General features: G+C 38.4%; 1 protein-coding gene across 6 annotated transcripts in view; it reads right to left on the reverse strand.

The window, feature by feature from the left end:
- Positions 1-12382, reverse strand: part of HERC1 (HECT and RLD domain containing E3 ubiquitin protein ligase family member 1) — a 196610-nt gene that overhangs the window by 97522 nt on the left and 86706 nt on the right. For all 6 annotated transcript variants that reach the window (XM_075531186.1, XM_075531189.1, XM_075531188.1 and 3 more), the window contains exons 22-25: positions 11446-11617; positions 8337-8649; positions 7776-7896; positions 2299-2350 (exon numbers count right to left, since the gene is read on the reverse strand). In XM_075531186.1, the coding sequence (XP_075387301.1) occupies positions 2299-2350; positions 7776-7896; positions 8337-8649; positions 11446-11617 (658 nt within the window). The remainder of the gene's footprint in view (positions 1-2298; positions 2351-7775; positions 7897-8336; positions 8650-11445; positions 11618-12382) is intronic.

Here is a 12382-nt window from a genome sequence, read left to right on the forward strand (position 1 = left end):
CCAGTAAAGCAAAAACCGAATAAAAGCTGGTATTTTTATTGTTTAGAATTCAGAGTAAAGGATTTATAAGATTGAAAAGCAATTTTTCACTTTTGTGTCCTTCCTAAAATAAAAACTCTCCTAATCAAAAAACTCTTGTTACCAGTTTCTAGGTAAAAAATCATCAGTAAAATTTTTCCCTAAGATCATTAAAATGGAATGATTATCAGAACAAATTGATATCACATTACATGGTATCATGAAAATGTGTAGCACTAGTTTGCATCACTATTATCACTTCCTAAATGGATAGCTTTTAAAAAAGAGGCTTTACTCATTGTGTACTCTCTACAATTTTTCTGATTTCGATAAGATAAAGTTAAATTAATAGTAACTTAATAGGTTTCAGTACTGTCTTGAGCTTTTTTTGTCTTGAGCTTTTTAAAGAAAACAGTTTATCTAAAAACAAAATGTGAGTTAATGGCTTAATTTATTAATATCTATTTAGACACAAAACTACACAAAGTCCACATCGACTTATAAGATAATTTAATACTTGTTTAAAATTCATTTTGTGAGGCTTCAAAAACGTTCTGGAAAATCCACAAAATTTTTGAAGCCCTGACTCACTCCACCCCCCCTTAATAATTCCACCCTAATTCCACGTTACTAAAGGTTCAAAGATAAAAAATACTACTAACTATTTTCTTGCAAAGATATCACTTGCCACAGGCTTGGTAAACATAGGTTGAATTTAAAATTGATATTCCTATATGCATGAGAAAGAGCTTAGAGAAATAATAATTTTAGTCAAAAGATTACCACTTATAAATATCAATACAGTTGTTATAGTAGGAAGCTCTTGTATTATAGTTTGGATTCCTTATGTAACTCAGTAAGTCTCATCATCTCTCTACCATCAAATGATATGCACTTACTAATACATACTGAAATCATAGCAATGTGACATAACTAGATATTTAATTCCAATGGTTAAGGAAAAGTATACTCTGGCCAATTATGAAACCTGAATTATAATATATTTTCAAATAATTAAAACATAAAAAGGTATATTTTGCATTATACTATATCACATGTTTAAAAATCATACATACCTTGTCATATTTTTAGAAATAGAACAGTATGATGTTACATCCTCAAAAAACCTTCCAATATAGAAAGTACCAGCTCTAGCCCTTATCATTCTTACTGTTTCAGAAAAACTATTCTCTGTATTATAAATAAATAATGAAACTGCTGCTAAATTTAACTCTAGTGAAGCTTGAGCGTTTTCTTCCAATTTCCACTGTGGATATACAGCCCACCCCACCGCCGACCGCCTCACAGGCATGTGGAAAGCTGCTGCCACGGGCAACTGTTCACATTCCACATTTCATAACCACAGCCAAGGTAAACTTAGCAAAGGGCCAGTTAGACAGAATAGCACTCTGGAGAATTTTCAGGTATCCTTGATGTATACCAAATAAAACCTGTCCTTTCCTTCTATCTGGACATCTAAGAATGTGATCCATTAGGCTCCTAACAAAATGCCTTAATCCCTAGGGACACTCTAAAATGATTCCAAAAGAGGGGGTGGCGATGGGAGAGCAATCATTCATCAGTTACTCACTCACATGGTTTATCTCAAGAGGCCAAGGAAGAAGAAAAGTAAAAAAGAACAAGTAACTCTAAAGCAACTATTTGTGTGTGTGTGTGTGTGTGTGTGTGTCTGTGGAGGTGGAGGTGGTTAGAGTGAAAGACAGTCTCCTTGCAATGCCATTTGAACTAATGTAAACTATAGCGACTCTATCAGTGAACTAAAAAGTTATGGCAAATTGTGCACCGAACCTTCTGTAGTGGAATGCACTGTTTTAGTGTTTCCCAAGTGTTTTTAAAAAGTCAAAAACATAACAAGAAACAGAAATTATTATTAAATCATTGATATTCCTAGATTATAAAAGAATGCACCAAGGAAAGTCTTCCTTTTAATGATAAAGTAATTCTAAATTAACATTTTGCAATAATATATATATATTTAAAATTTTGTTGGGTGATCATATAACTCATCACAATCTATCCATCCATCCATCCATAGTGTCAAGCACATTTGTATACTTGTTGCCCTTATCATTCTCAAAACATGTGCTTTCTACTTGAGCCCTTGGTATCAGCCCATTTTTCCCCTCCTTTCCCGCCCCACCCCCCTCACAAACCCTTGATAATTGCAATAATATTTCAATGTCAACCATATCTAAATATATCAAACATAAAAACAGCTACTTCCTCTGACCAGATACTTAATATGTTCTTCGGACTTACCTCTCTTCCTATGAGATGACGCTAAATCCAAATCAACATTTCGTCTTCCACTCTATGAAAAGTTAAAAATAAATATAGTTGTGAAAGAGATTCAGATTTGATAGAGCATTAGAATTCTTTAAATGACACTACAGTGATGTTCTACTTATTGAGTAGAATAGTAATCAAGTTTTAAAAAATATATTACAAAACAACTATAGAAAAGCATACTAACGCAAACACTGAGTCAGGGTGAACATCAGCTAACACTGTCGTTTGGTTTGTCTTTGCTGTCATTTCCTTTTCTTCCTAGGAATCTTTGTTGCTGCTCTTCCAGGCACAACATGACCTTAGCACGACCCTTCTAGCAGCCTAAGGCCTATGCAGCAAAACCCCGTTTTCTAAAGTTGCTTTTCCTTCCTCTATCCTCACTTTTCATTGTTTTGGACCCCCAGGAGCTCTGGCTAAATGTTCGGAGTCAACTAAAAAATAATATAGTTCTGTTCTAATACAAGACAGTTTCAAAAAAAAATGTGGGGGGAAACCGTATTATCTTTTAATTCCAATTTTCTACAAAGTTTTTGACACCTCCTCCTATTCTGAAAGACTGAAAAATATTTTAAAAGACCTATCAAAGAAATTTTAAAATGGACTGACTACTAAAATATCTCAAAGCAGTAACATTCCAGACAGCTTAATTAAACACAGAGATCTAGCAGATTGGAAGCGTATTTCTCTCCGTGTCTCATGAAGAGATCACACAGACAGCTGTCTGCCCATATGTACGATCAACCATGTACAGACCATGAAACTTAATTTAAGGATGTGTTAGCGATCTCAGTTGTACTCTATTACACAGTCAGAAAATGTAACAGCAAAGCAAGATACAGAAGTGACAAAATAGACCCAAATAGATAGTTTGCTTTATACATACACCCATATATAAGCACATATATACACCGCACATACATCAACAATTAAATATATTCTTATTCCATTTGGGAATCAACAACACTGCCCTGGCCATCACGACATGTCATGCATTAAACATGTTCACCTCATGTACTTTAGCTACAAGGGCTTATGGAAGAAATTTATTTCAGGCGTTAAATTCAGACATTCCTATGCTTCTTAAACAACTGATTTGTTTTTCTCTTTTAGGCACTGTGAATCATAAAACTTATTATGCTTTTAAAAAACAGTATCAATTATGGAGCTCACTTCTAGTCATTATACATCATAAGACATATGCTGAAGTATGTAATGTCTTCCATGTGTCTTCTCAAATTAATCTATATCTATTTTTGAGATAAATCAAATCCCTTGAGAAAAGAGTGGAGTAGGGAATAGATTAGTAGAATATAGTAAGGAATGTTAACATGGTTGCCAATTGTTTGCCATTTATTATAATATAACAGAGTACTACAGAGTGCTTCAAAAGGTCCATGAAAAAATGCAATAGAAAGATAACAGAATTTTTCCACGAGCTCTTTGAAATCCGTCATATATAAGACTGGTTACCTTTCGTCATTTTAAAAAAGGTCTCTCACTAGCTAAGAATTCACAATAAAGGCGGCACAGTACTTGGGGCAGACAGGTAACGTATTTGAGGGTAACGGGCCCCACTGCTGGCCCTGCTTTCCTGGAGCTCGAGTCACAAGCTAAAGGTCTCTAACAGAATCCTTTCCCCCTTCTATGTGTCATCCTTGCCTAATTTGTTACTATCCTTTAAATATTCCAAAGAGAATAATCCAGAGTAAATTTTCATTAAAACTCATGTTAATTAATCTTAGAAAAACTGAAAGAACAATTTTGGCAGTTACCACATTAAATAAATCCTCTCTCATTGGTCTGTCTTCCCCATTTAAATTTTCACAATGTTCTGAAATCACTTTTACTGAACTTGCTCATCACAACAACCTAACGGACACTAACTATGTGTGCCTATTACAAAAAGCTTACACGTCTCTCCTGGTCAAAATCTATAGTGAATCTTAAGGAAATTCTGACACATAGTCAGATTTCACTGTTTGTTTCCCCCAAAAAGGGAAGTGACTTGAACTACACTAACCCTTATTTTTTCATTTCAATTCAAATATGTTTAAAACATCATGTGAAACATTATAAGAATTATCAGGGGGCAGGGATTATCAGGGGTATTAAAAATACACTCGACCTAGATGTTTTTAATGAACAAAAATACTACTAGAACATGAATGAGTCATATATGGGATGAATCATCAGTGGTTTATTAGAGGTAGGATTATTATGGGACAATTGTTATGGGAATAACAAGATTTGGGGGTGGAAGAGCAATCTGGAAAAGGTGACATTTCACCAGTCATTGAAGGAGAGTCAGGATTCAGCAAGAAAACCAGGGAAAAGGGCATCCAAGTGAACAGTGCATGAGCAAAGGCTCACGAGATGCAGATGGACTAATGTTAACAGAAATGCAGGTTCCTGCATAGGAAAACTCCAAAAGCTGGCAGGCAACACGTTACTGAAACTTTGATTTTTGAATAGACAATGCACAGTCACTGAATTTTTCTTAGTAGGAAGGTATCATGACCAGTGAGTGTATGTGTGTGCATTTTTAATGTGTTCTCACTTTGGGAAGAAAGCCTAAGAAATGAAAAAGCAGGAAGATCAGATTGAAAAGTATCATTCCACAAAGGTATTACCACAAAGGTAAATGAGAGTCTAAATTAAAGAGTAGAAGGGCAGGAATGAGACTAACATTTTAATTAAAGTAGATCACAGTCATTTTTTATTTGAAAAAGTAATTACTGGCTGCCTGCTATGGGCCAAGTACTATGACAGTCCTTGAGCAGTAAAACAGGGGGAAAAAAATCCCTGCCTCCTAGTGGAAGCGGGTGGAACTTATCAACCATGGCCATTTTCAATAAGGAGGTCGAGGTGGGCCGGGGGACTTGGGGTGCGGGGAAGTGGGTGGGGGTAAAGAAGTGGTGTTAAACACAGGGACAAGGGAACAACATGGGACCCAAAATGGTCGTGAGGGGGGAGTGGTAGGCCTGGTGGGGAATGATCAAGGGTAGGGTTGCTTAGAGAAGAGGTACAGCTATAGCCCAGGTGGGGATGGAGCATGGTAGTAGGGCAGGAGGAAAGTCAAGGGAGATGGAGGAAAGAGCTAGGAGTCAAGGGGCATATATGGAGGTCTAGACAAAGACATGTACATGCAAATATATATATGAGGATGGGGAAATAGAACTATGTGTCTATATTTATAGGTTTAGTATTAAGGTGGCGGAAGGACCTTGGGCCTCTACTCAAGCACTCCCTCAATGCATGAATACTTTCTTTTATTAAATTGGCACTCTACGATGCTGACCCTCCCGACACAACTGCTGAAGCCAAAGCGGGTGAACTACTGCCAGAAACGGTGTGATTTATCATTTATACAAGTTCTGCAAAATAGCCATTTGTAACTTTATTCATCTATGGTTCAATTATTACCAGGTTATGAGGCTGATTATAAGAATACCTGTTGGGGAAATACCGTAAGTGAACTTAGAGGCATCTCAGTGGACTGCAAAGCCAGAGATGATGAACTGGAGCATTAGGAGACAGTAATGGCTCCCCCTTTACATACCCCCACTTAGGGGGAAACCGGTCACAATGATTGACCCATGGCCCCCACCCCAGAGGGACGGACGGACAGCAGAAAAGTGGGTGAAATGAGACAGCAGTGGGTGTAAAACATGAAAAGAAAAAAGAAACAAGAATAATTTATAAATTATCAAGGGGGCATGAGGAGCTGATGCCAGGGGTTCAAGTAGAAAGAAAAATGTTTTGAAAAAGCTGATAACGTATGTAAAATCGTGTTTGAAAAAATGGATATATGTATGGATTGTGATAAGAGGTGTAAGAGCCCCCAATAAAATAACATTAAAAAAAGAGAAACAGAGAGACAGTAATGGAGCATGTAGCAATAGAAGACAAAAGGGAGAAAACTCAACAAAAACATGAGGATACAATGAAACCTGAAGGCATTGTTTATCGTAGTGAAGCATGGAAGAGGGGGACACAAGGGAGGCGGGACCACCAGTTTGGAGGCTTCTGTACCATTCCAGGCACAAGAGAGAAAAAGGGCGGAAACAATGGCAGCTGGGGAGATAGAGAAGAGAGGGTTCCGTGGAAAGCATTCTTAACAGCCAACTTTCAAGAAGTCGTGGCGACCAATTAGTGGCGACCAATTAGACGGCAGGGATAAGGGAATGGAGGAATCAGGAGCTAAGAGGAGTTTAGAGTGACCCTCACGTTTCTAGTCTGGGTAGTTAAGAGTATTACCAACTAAGACAGAGAAATTAGAAGAAGCGGAATGGAGAATGTCATTGCTGGGTAGTTTATGACTGGGATAGCCTCACATATTCAGGTAACCTGTCCATTAAGCAATCAGTTCTAAGAATCTGTTGTTCTAGCAAGAATTCATGGTTAGAGAGACACTAGCAAATCATTAATATATAAGTAGTAAATATTTATGCAGTACAATTAGCTTATTTCTCTTGAAGTTCTTTAAAAAGAATTGTTATATGTCTAAAATAAATATACAAGGGGGTACGCCCAAAAAAACCAGAATGGCGCTGGGTGGAGCAGAGCTTTCATAGTACACATTTTCCCTGCTAGTACACTCTGAGCAACTCCGCTCTGAGTCAGTGCACCCAGTGGTTCACCTGGGAAGGTTCTCTCTGGTCACAGTGAATTTTTTTGTAAAAAGTTTTGCTCAAACCTCAATTTTTGTGAAGGCTGACTAAGAAAACAGCATGCGGCTGTGAAATTTTGTGTCCTACTCAGGGAAAAATGCCACAGAAACGGTTGTGATATTGAACAGCTTACAAGGATAGCGCTATGGGAAAAATTCAAGTGTCCGAGTGGTTTTCTTGTTTCAGAAAAGGTGAAATGTCGATTAATGACAAAACTTATTCTGGACATCGGTCAATTTCCTGAAGGGACAAAAACGTCATAAAAAAGATCGAGTAGCACTGTGCACCTTCTACTGATGTGTGGCAGACGGGGGAGTGGTTTTGACACCACGACAGTGCCCCTGCTCACACAGCCATCTCAGTATGCCAGTTTTGGGCCAAAAAACAGCATGCCTCTCTTGCACTGTGCACCTTACTCATATGACCTTGCTACGTACAACTTATTTTTGTTTCCGACAAGGCAGAAGGACGTGAAGGACAATGATTTCACGACATAAAAAGGGGCAAAGGAAAAAAAAACAAGGAAGTGCATCAGCCATCCCAACAGATCAGTTTGAAAAATCTTTCCAAGAACGGAATCGCAGAGCTGATAAATGTATTAAGTGTAATGGAGAATACTTTGAAGGTGATTTTTTAAAAATTTAAATACATAACTTTGAAAAAAAATTCCGTTTTTTGGGGGAGTATCCCCTCGTATATATTACTTCCTCTAACCCAAGTGTAAGTATCTAGACTTTGAAAACACAAACCCTTCTTTACTGAATCTAGGATACCTACCAGTGCGTAACCCTCTTCATCTGATTCAGGCTGAGACAAATCAGATTCACTCCTCGATTTGATCAGTCTATAATTTGGACTTGCGTGGACTAGCCGGCTCTCTGCAGTAAGACTTTCACTCCTGTCTCACATGCACAAAGAAAAGTTTTTCGATTTGGGACTGTTAGTAAACATAAAATTGAATGGGAACTGGCAGCATAGAGATAATAGGCACACACACGTACACACAGTGAAGGGTAATCAGCTGTCAATGGGAAATCCTGACCCGTGTCTTAAGCACAAGCCTTCTGAGCTACATCAAAATAACTTGCACTCCACTAAATGAAAGAGAGATTCAAATGACTTGTTTCTCAACTGCTGCTACATATATGTATGAAAACTTGTGCCTTCTCATTTAATCAGAAAGTTATATCCCAAAATTAGTATCCCTGTTAACATTACTTTTAGTTCAGCCCAGTAAATTGGTATTTCTGACCCCATGTTCACGTTAATTTGAAGAACAAACCATTTTAATGCATAAAGCAATAAAGCAGGGACTTTTAAGTTTCTAGTCAGCCCCACCTGGTCATAAGTCCACTCCCCTCAGAGGCACTTGTTGACGGCTGCTGCAACTGTCCTTCTTCCCTTCGCTTCTGAAGCTCATCAATCACAGGACTTACTCCTAGTATTAACAGGGCACACCGATGGATGACAGAGTTGCAGGCGGCAGTGTACACATCCTGACCCTCAGGCAGGTCCGTGCTGACCCTTCGCTCTTGTTGAGACTGAGGAGGTGGATCATCAGCTCGAGCCCCAGACCCTGCCCCACTGTTCATTCTATCTCGATCTCGGCTACGAGCTACTTCACGAGCTGAGAGGAAACACTGAAAGATTTCTGTAACATGCAACACAAAAACAAGGTCTTAACACATGGGGAGAGAAGAGCAAAGAAGATAACAAACATAGTCAAAAAGTTAGGACCCAAAACTTAATGAAAAATGGAAAAATTATATTTTCAACATTACATCACAATGTAGTTACAATTAGTTTAAAATACATACACATTACATTTTTTTAGAAAATAGAAAAATAGTCGTACGCTTTTGTAGAACAGAATTGACTGACTGTACTTATACTCTCATTCATGAGTTAGTTCAGTGGTTTTCAAAGGTTAGACCCAAGACCAATAGCAGCAGCTGCATCTGGGAAATGCGAATTCTCAGGTATTCCCCAGACCTACTGCATCAGAAGCTGTAAGGGCCCAGCAATCAGTGACTGGTTTTCCAAATGCCTATTTCTGAAATGTTCATGACCTTGTTATGAACAATAACAGGTTACAAAGGAAGCCAAAGTTTAAAGATTCACTAGTTGTAATGTAAAACCTCCTTTCTCTTTCCAAAGTTCCTACTACACTTCGCTGAATGTTGAACACATTAATAAGCAAAACCAGCAGAAGTATTAGTGAGACAGAACCTGCTACAGCGCCAAGACTGACTCGAGTCCAGTTTGCAGAAGACTATGGATCCCAGTGGGACCCCAAGCTACCTCTGTGGAAACTACCTAGGAAACAAGCCTCCAGGGATCTCCTTCTATCCATACCTGTGGGATGGGAGGAAAGTGGTTACTAAACAGAGTGCATCGGAGAGAGAAGTATAGAAGAGCAAAGTTGAACAGTTAAAACTTTGTCAGTTGATCCCTCCCTCTGATGCACACCGGACCTGAGCTAGTTTTCAACATTTTCTATTTTGGTTTGTTTGTTTGTATTAGGATTTGTCTCAGAGGCGTTGTGTCATCGGGGTCACCCTCTTCAAGTTACGTTACATGTCTTTCTGTGTTCTGGTATCGATGAACCAGGACTGATGAGCCTCTAGGGACAGGAAGTAGAGTAACGGTTTCAGGGGCTGAGGGGGGTAAAAGGGAGATGATGTCAGGGAGTCCAGGAAGTAAAAAATGTTTGGAAACTGATTGTGGTAGTAATTGAACAATACTACTTGACATGATTGAACTATGGAATGATTTGTATTAACTCCCAAATAATAATTAAAAAAAGAGATTGACTTCAGAGCCAGGTGACACCACCAGGAATGTTCATTCAATGCCAGCTCTCCCCCAATTCACAAGTGTAAAAAGTCAGTGGAGTGAATAGGCTTCTGATACAGTGTTACGGTATCTTAGAACAGGAAAATAATTTTCTGCTCAAATATGGACTGAAGGTAGTGTTCTTAATGAGAAACCTGGGGGGGTGGGGACTCGTAAATACTTGACTCATCTGTAACTATGGAAGTATAAACTTTAAAAATGGTTCTGTGCAGTTCACAATACTATCTGTCCCTCTCTCTAAAACTGAAGCAATAACCCCTGGTCCAGGCCCAGAGACAGAAATCAAACAGCAGTTGGCCACTGGAGTTTTGGATGCACCTGTGGCCTAATTCTAGCTGCCATGCACTAACTTTGGCTTTGCACACATACATAATCTTGCCTACTTAACTTGCATCTTTAGGACCAGACAGTAAGACTCACTTCATCAATCTGTTGCTAGGGTGATATGAGTTAATCTACATGAAGCATTTGACATTCGGGACCCAGCATACAATGGTGCTCAAAATGGTACCTCCTTTTAAAAGTTACTCGCTGGATAACTACTATGTTTCATTTTATTGTAAGTGAGGGTTACTTCTGTTGCTGTGGTTACTCCTTTGGACTTTGCTTCCAAGATTTCTAAAGTTTTTTTATTCAACTTAAAAGTTCTCTCAGCCTTGATTTTTTAAAATATAATTATTTTCATTTTGAGCTCCCTTTCTCCATTTGGATCTCATCTTTTTCCTCTTGTTTTAATGGCTTTGGGTTTTGTGTGAGCTACCTCAAAATAGTTTTTTAGAAGTCTGAGGAACACAAATGAATCAATAAATTATTGACCAATTCTATACAGACAATCCCAATACCATATTACTGGCCATGTTACTTTAAGTTATAAACTGAATAGATACTTTCACTTCAAATAGCCATATCATGTAAAAGATACTAGTAAATCCTCTAGCAGCTTTCTTTAAAGGTCTAAATAATCACATTTAAGAACAATCTACAGCTTTGGAATATTTTTTATTCACTCAACTGGCAGTATTCTCAAGCAGATGCTTGCTTTTTACTGTAAATAACACTGTAATAGGAAGGTGAGTTATACAATTTTAAATATTCTACATATCCAGAACAATTGGGCTCTCTTACGAAATATACAAGGGGGCTCTGCGGGGCAGAGAGACAGCCTGGTACCCTCCGAGAGCAGACTCTGAAAGAGGTGCATTCCGTGTGAGGAATTAGGACTGGCACCTCTGCTCCCACGGCCATTCAACCCTGAACCCTGTTTCAGACTGTACCCAGCAAGCACGGTTGTAAGAGCCCCTGAGACATTCAGGCTTAGACAAGCCTAACAAATTATGAATATTAAGCTACAGAAAGACAACAAGAAGTATATTCCAATTCATTAAAAATCGTGACTAAACGGATTCTCATATTTCATTTAAAATCTTTGAGTACTTTAGTTTACATATTCAAAGCAACCTACCAGCTATCTAATTTAAACCCAGATCAACTCAGATCACTGGTAGATTATCAGACCCTTTTAGAAAACTTTGGAGAGACTTTTGTCTTTCCCTCCCAAGTGAGCGCCCCCACCAGGAAGGAGTGTACTCACTGCCGGCTGTCATCACTTCATGCTCCCGCTCTTCCTCCTCATCCTCCGGCTCTGGATGCCCCTCCTCTCTGTCTCTCTCAGCCTGTTCTTCCAGTTCAGCCTCTTCATCAATGGTCCGGGTGAATGAGTGCTCCTGAGGATCAACATCTGTAGAGTCTTGGTTTTCTGAAATCTTAAAGAAGTTACCAGAAGCTACACTGAACATATGTTTTCAAAACTTTAAAAAACTTCATTAAAACCTTAAGATTGTTTTATCAAGGAAAATACTGTTGATGTCAATAACAGCACATTCTTTTTGTTACAAAAATAACAAAAGAAATCGCATGCAAGTCCAAAAGAGTAGAAACAGGTATGCATGCATACACAGTGTATATATATATAGACACACATACATTCTTTGTTCCTTGGTATTTTCATTATCATGTCACACTATGAATTGATTCCTACTTACACTGCTCTATAGTTATAAATCCCTAAGAATCTGAAACCCAGCATGATACCCAGCATTACAGGAACTTAAAGAAAACCAGTGCAATTATTCAATTTATTACTTTCCCTCAAGTTATATGTTGCTGCTGCTGCTAGTTAGTTCCGATTCACACCGACCTTATGTATAAGAGAATTAAACTTTTCCCCCAACTGAGCTATTTGCTCTGTATAAATGTTTAATCTCCTAAATTAAAGGCATTATTATTTCTGGTTTCTTGTCGTCTTTGTTTGGCCTGGGAGAAACCAAAATATTAGAAGTCCTCATGCTGAATCTGCTACTGGCCGTCTTCCACCAGAGTCCTTACAGTAGGTGCCTCAAAGGCCACCAGTGCTACAAGTACATAGTATTTCACACAACTTCAGTATGAAGCAAAAATAACTTACATGACAAGGAACTTACTGCTTCCAAAGGTATGGGGATAGGATACTGAGCGGTCAGTTAAACACA

This window comes from Tenrec ecaudatus, chromosome 14, assembly GCF_050624435.1.
Source record: "Tenrec ecaudatus isolate mTenEca1 chromosome 14, mTenEca1.hap1, whole genome shotgun sequence".
In the NCBI taxonomy this organism is placed as follows: domain Eukaryota; kingdom Metazoa; phylum Chordata; class Mammalia; order Afrosoricida; family Tenrecidae; genus Tenrec; species Tenrec ecaudatus.